Raw genomic sequence first — 5986 nt, forward strand, 5'->3', positions numbered from 1 at the left:
TCGGCGCGCGCGTGGGGATTGGCCGTCGTCGCGCGTGCGGGGGCGGTCGTCGGCGCGGGCGAGCGTCTCAGCGCTGGGGTCGGCCGTCTCGCTGCGCGCGCGGGGCGGGGGTCGGCCGTCTAGATGAGACCCCTGAGCTCGCCTCATCATCATCGCTGCGCGATCGCATCAGGGATGAAGCCTCGAGCGCGCTTCGTCTGCCTGCATCCGCCGCCGCATCCGGACGCTGCTGATTGCGAAAGCTGGCAAGCCGGTCTTTGTAGTATTGCCGGCCATTAAGGCAGTCACAGAGAGAATGAGCAAGAGCGAAAAAAAACTCCCCAGCGTGCAGAAATAAAAGCATTTTTTACGCTTTTAGAAAACTCGGAATCCTCGACCATTGTCATGTGGTAATAGTAATTTGGATAAGCATGTGCGTGTGTGCGTGCGTGTGCGTGTGAGTGTGTACGTGCGTGCGTGTGTTCGTGTGTGTGTGCGTGCGTGTGCGTGCGTGCGTGCGTGCGTGTGAGCGTGTGCGTGCGTGTGCGTGCGTGTGTTCGTGTGTGTGNTAGTAGCAGTAGCAGCAGCAGCAGCTACAGCAGCAACAGCAACAGTAGCAGCAGCAACAGCAGTAGCAGCAGCTGCAGCAACAACAACAACAACAGCAGCAGCAGTAACAGCAACAGTATCAGCAGCAGCAGTAGTAGCAGCAGTAGCAGCAGCAGCAGTAGCAGTAGCAGCAGCAGCAGCTACAGCAGCAACAGCAACAGTAGCAGCAGCAACAGCAGTAGCAGCAGCTACAGCAACAACAACAACAGCAGCAGCAGTAACAGCAACAGTATCAGCAGCAGCAGTAGTAGCAGCAGTAGCAGCAGCAGCAGCTACAGCAGCAACAGCAACAGTAGCAGCAGCAACAGCAGTAGCAGCAGCTGCAGCAACAACAACAACAACAGCAGCAGCAGTAACAGCAACAGTATCAGCAGCAGCAGTAGTAGCAGCAGTAGCAGCAGCAGCAACAGCAGCAGCAGCTGCAGCAACAACAACAACAACAACAACAGCAGTAGCAACAGCAGCAGCAGCAGCAGCAGTAGCAGCAGCAGCAGTAGCAGTAGTAGCAGCAGCAGTAGCAGCTGCAGCAACAACAGCAGCAGCTGCTGCAGCAACAACAACAGCAGCAGCAGCAGCAGCAGCAGCAGCAGCAGCAGCAGTAGCAGCAGTAGCAGCAGCATCAATAGCAGCAGCAGCAGCAGCAGTAGCAGTAGCAGCAGCAGCAGCAGTAGCAGCAGCAGCAGCAGCAGCAGCAGTAGCAGCAGCATCACTCAAGCAGCCGCCGGGAACGCCATTAAGTTGCCAAAACGCAGAATAAACGACGGTTCCATAAAATGGCGATTTCGTGAAGAGCGCATTAAGAAGCCATCTCGCCGCGTCGATCACAACGAACAACTGACAGTTATCTCTCCGCCTCATCGACAGTCACCCCGCGACGAAAATAGACAACAGAGCGCTTCATCCTTTCTCGAAGACGCTCAATTTTACTCTGATGTTCATAACACCAGCGGCGACTGTGCAGCAGTGGGGGGGAGGGGGGGGGAGGATGGGCGAGAGAGGAGGAGGTAGGAAGCAGAATACATCAACGCGATGAAGCCATCGTCACCCTGTGCTGACATGCCGACCGCTAGCGGAGGTCGCGCCGTGACTTCTTCGTCTGCCGCGAGACGCAGCGATGCAATTTGCTTACGATCGCTGCATCCCTAACACCGCCGTCGCCGCCGGCAACGGGAGGCTGCGATCGCCGTAGCGGGATTTCATTAATCAATAGGGCTTCATGCGAGGAAACGATGGAGGGAGAGTTCAAAGCCGCCGGCACTCGCAGAATGCCAGCTCTCTCGTTTTCGACCCGTGACATTTCACAATTTGCGTTAGAGAGGAGCGAATGGATATATATGTGATCGCTCATCGCAGCCGCCTAACGAAAGCCCCTGCTGCGCGGGATCGAGCGGATTTCCGCAATTAGCCACCATCCGCGAGTGTCCCCTGATAGCAGTCAGAAGACTCACCTTCACATCTTCCCGGGTCATCCTCCTGCTTTTTTCGCCGACGAAAATGTCATCAATATCAACGAGCATGTACCTGTAAACACATAAACCACATATATTATATATATACGAGCATGTACCTGTAAACACATAAACTCTGATATGTCTGTTAAGTGTGTGATGAGTACGAGCATTACTGTAAACACATAAACCACTATGTATAATATATATAATGATTAAAACACATGAACCACAATCATATAGATCTACGAGCATGTAGGGGCGCGAGAAAGAAAGAAGCAAAAAGAGAAAGAGAGAGAGGAGAGAGTATATATCATAGAATATAAGAAAGAGATGTGGGAGAGAGTGTAATGTGGAGAAGAGAGAGTTGATCCTAGGAAAGAGAAGACAGATCAGCAGAGAAGGAGAGAGAGAGAGAGAGAGAAGAGAGAGAGAGAGAGCAGAGGCCGAAAGAAGCAGAGAGAGAGGCAGATAGACAGAGGGGAGACGTAACACAGAACAGTCGAATGGGGCCAGCCACTGTATGGTCAATCAAAACATTTCTCTTCGCAGCAATCCTAACCGGGCAACGAATTTGCATATCAAAGACAGCTAATGCTTCGCGGACGGCTCCCGCATCAAACCTTTCTTTTTTTGGCCCGGGGGTGGGCATGCGGAGCCGTTTTAACTCATAATCGGTCGTGTCTTCTCTGAATATCTAGTCTGTATGCTCTTATGCTTCAAGCAAGCGGCGCGTTGGTAAAACATACCGCCCGAACTAAACATGCCCCGCCGACTAAAAACCCGCGACTAAGACATACCCGTGACCTCTTCATGTCTTCCTTCTGGGTTCTGCGCAGACACACTACTCGATTCCGCACGCTGCTGCCTCGAGTTATATTGCAATGCAGCTCGAATTAAGTTTAAATGCTGCCTTTAATATTGATGTGTCATCTCTCTTCTCCCCCCCCCCGCCTATTTCGAGCGAGCAGTATGTACAGCCCCAAGTGGTGCTTATTATTATATATATTTGAGAAAGAGAGAATAGTGAGATTTAGAGAGAGAGAGAGAGAAATAGTGAGTATTGAGAGCGAGAGAGAAAGAGAGAGCAGAGAGAGAATAATATAAATATATATATATATATTAATATATATATATTATAGAGAGTGAGAGAGTGAAGCGAGAGAGAGAGAGAGAGAGAGAGAGAGAGAGAGCAGCAGAGAGAGAGAATAAGAGAGAGAGGAGAGAGAGAGAGAGCAGAGAAGAGAGAGAGAGAGAGAGAGAAAAATTATGATTCAGAGAGAAAGAGAGAAAGAGAGTGCAGAGAGAGAGAGAGAGAAGAGAAATAGTGAGAGCGAAAGAGAGACGAGGGAGAGAGAAGGGAGAGAAGAGAGAGAGAAAGAGAGCGAGCCTAGATGAGAGAGATGAGATTCGACCGAGCGAGACGAGAAAGTCGGTGTCGTGTACCGCTGTCGGTTCAGCTCTGAAACTAAAGATAAGCCTTCATCACAGCATCATTCCGGTTATGGAACTCTCAACACATCACATCAGTTAACACCTCCAACAGGGTAATGAATGCCCTAAATCGAGGCCTCACCCAATAGACAGATGCCCCACCACTGGTTACGGTATCCAACCACTGTTCATGCATGCACCACCCCTGGTAATACATGGGTCACCCCTGGTAATACATGGTTCACCCCTGGTAATACATGGTTCACCCTTGGTAATACATGGGTCACCCCTGGTAATACATGGGTCACCCCTGGTAATACATGGTTCACCCCTGGTAATACATGGGCCACCCCTGGTAATACATGGTTCACCCCTGGTAATAGACACCCTACCCCTGGTAATAGACACCCCCACCCCTGGTAATGCATGTCTCTCTTAGTAATAGATGCTCCCGCCATTGTTGATGAATCTTTGTAGGATGCAGATAAATGCTAATACACCGGCTGACAGATTTTCCTGAACATCTCTGCGATCATTTCTCAAAGTGCGTCGGAATTAGTCAGAGCTCCCATGCACCGATCGATCACTTATATAGCCTGTGAGACGACAGCCGAGCGAAAACTGATACGCATAAGAAAATGAGCACCAGCGAAAAAAAAGAACCTAAGATGGTCACGGCCGCCCACACCGCCAGGGACGGTGTCGCCACCTGCCCCACCGCCAGCGGTGGTATCGCCACCTACCTGTCGAGTGTGATTGACAGCTTGCCATGAGAGAGGAAGGAGAGAGCGTCGAGCAGCAGCGGCCGGTGAAGCCAGAACCCGAATCCCTGACCGAACCAGACGCGCCGAATCCCATCAAAGAAGCCCTTGTCCTCGACGACGACCGCGCGCATCTCGCCGCCGCCGGCGCCCTCTGCGTCGTCCGTCCACGCGGCGCGCGCGTGCGCCACCGTCTCGTACGTCGAGTGGTTGGCGTTGAACGTTGTCCATCGCGCGGGGAGGCGGCCACGGTGCGTCTCCCCCGCGCGCAGCACGCGCAGCACGCTGGAGTAGCCGTTCAACTCGTAGTCTCTCAGCGGCACGCCCGTCGTAGCGAACATCGGGAACCCCTGCAGTTCGACGCCGCGGCGCGGTTCGCTTGCCGCCGCCCCCGTGGCGAACAACACAACGCCGACGTCGTACTCGCGGCAGTACATGTTCACGATGTCACGGTTCCAGCGCTCCATCGCCAGGTAGCGCTCGGCACTCTCGAACACGAACACGGCGTAGCGCCCCCTGTCTGCGCTGGTGAGCGCGGGCAGCGCGCCGCGACCGGCAACCTCCGCGCGGTAGCGAATGCGGTTCCAGTCTAGCAGCGCGCGCAGTTCGCGTCCGAGCTCCGAGAGCGGCGTCTCGACGAACAGGAGCACACGGGCGTCGACCCGCGGCCGCCCCGCCCCCGTCGCGTGCTCGTTGGCTGCCCGCGGCCGCGTCGGCGCCTCCTGGTGGCAGAGGAATGGCGGCTCGGGGCTGCGTGTGCGGGTCCAGCGCAGGCGGCTGCCGGACACGTGGTACAGCAGCAGCGGCACGGCAATGCCGACGATGAGTGCAGCCGCGAGCAGCCGCGCCACAGACGTTCGCTTGTTGAGGCGGCACGCCATCTTGAGTGGCGCGCACACGTAGCTGCGCGGCCACATCCGTTCACCACCGCTCAAACGTAGGTGGCGCCACGATCGGCGCTCACAAACAACATGTTTCACCCGAAATCCTTAAAGTACACGGCGAGCTGCCGGATCATGTTGCACCGGTGCTGCGGCGACGGGCTGACGTCGCTGCCATCTGTAGGTTGCCGATGCAAGTACTTTCGTCCTGGTAAGAGAAAGACAAGTCTCATTGTTATTTGCCATTTTTACCATCTTCCAAATGATGAAAGCATCTGGTCAGGTGTGTGTAAGGTTATCCCTCTACCAACTACCGTGGCGCCCCCCGGCTGCATGCTACCAACTACCGCGGCGCCCCCTGGCTGCATGCTACCAACTACCGCGGCGCCCCCTGGCTGCATGATACCAACTACCGTGGCGCCCCCCGGCTGCATGCTACCAACTACCGCAGCGCCACCTGGCTGCATGCTACCAACTACCGCAGCGCCCCCTGGCTGCATGCTACCAACTACCGCAGCGCCCCCTGGCTGCATGCTACCAACTACCGCAGCGCCCCCTGGCTGCATGCTACCGACTACCGCAGCGCCCCCTGGCTGCATGCTACCAACTACCGCAGCGCCGCCTGGCTGCATGCTACCAACTACCGCAGCGCCCCCTGGCTGCATGCTACCAACTACCGCAGCGCCGCCTGGCTGCATGCTACCAACTACCGCAGCGCCCCCTGGCTGCATGCTACCAACTACCGCAGCGCCGCCTGGCTGCATGCTACCAACTACCGCAGCGCCCCCTGGCTGCATGCTACCAACTACCGCAGCGCCGCCTGGCTGCATGCTACCAACTACCGCAGCGCCCCCTGGCTGCATGCTACCAACTA

The 5986-nt window shown here is 55.4% G+C and overlaps 1 protein-coding gene across 1 annotated transcript; it reads right to left on the minus strand.

The window, feature by feature from the left end:
• Nucleotides 1-1654: 1654 nt before the first annotated feature.
• On the minus strand, nt 1655-5318 carry LOC106819900 (bifunctional heparan sulfate N-deacetylase/N-sulfotransferase-like). The gene is made up of 3 exons (XM_014824474.1): nt 4214-5318; nt 2037-2109; nt 1655-1762 (listed from the first exon to the last, which is right to left on the minus strand). Exons 1-3 carry the CDS (start codon nt 5146-5148, stop codon nt 1655-1657), a joined length of 1116 nt encoding a protein of 371 aa, XP_014679960.1. The 5' UTR covers nt 5149-5318.
• Nucleotides 5319-5986: the final 668 nt, after the last annotated feature.

The sequence above is a fragment of the Priapulus caudatus genome, unplaced genomic scaffold, assembly GCF_000485595.1.
Source record: "Priapulus caudatus unplaced genomic scaffold, Priapulus_caudatus-5.0.1 Scaffold5043, whole genome shotgun sequence".
NCBI classification, from domain to species: domain Eukaryota; kingdom Metazoa; phylum Priapulida; class Priapulimorpha; order Priapulimorphida; family Priapulidae; genus Priapulus; species Priapulus caudatus.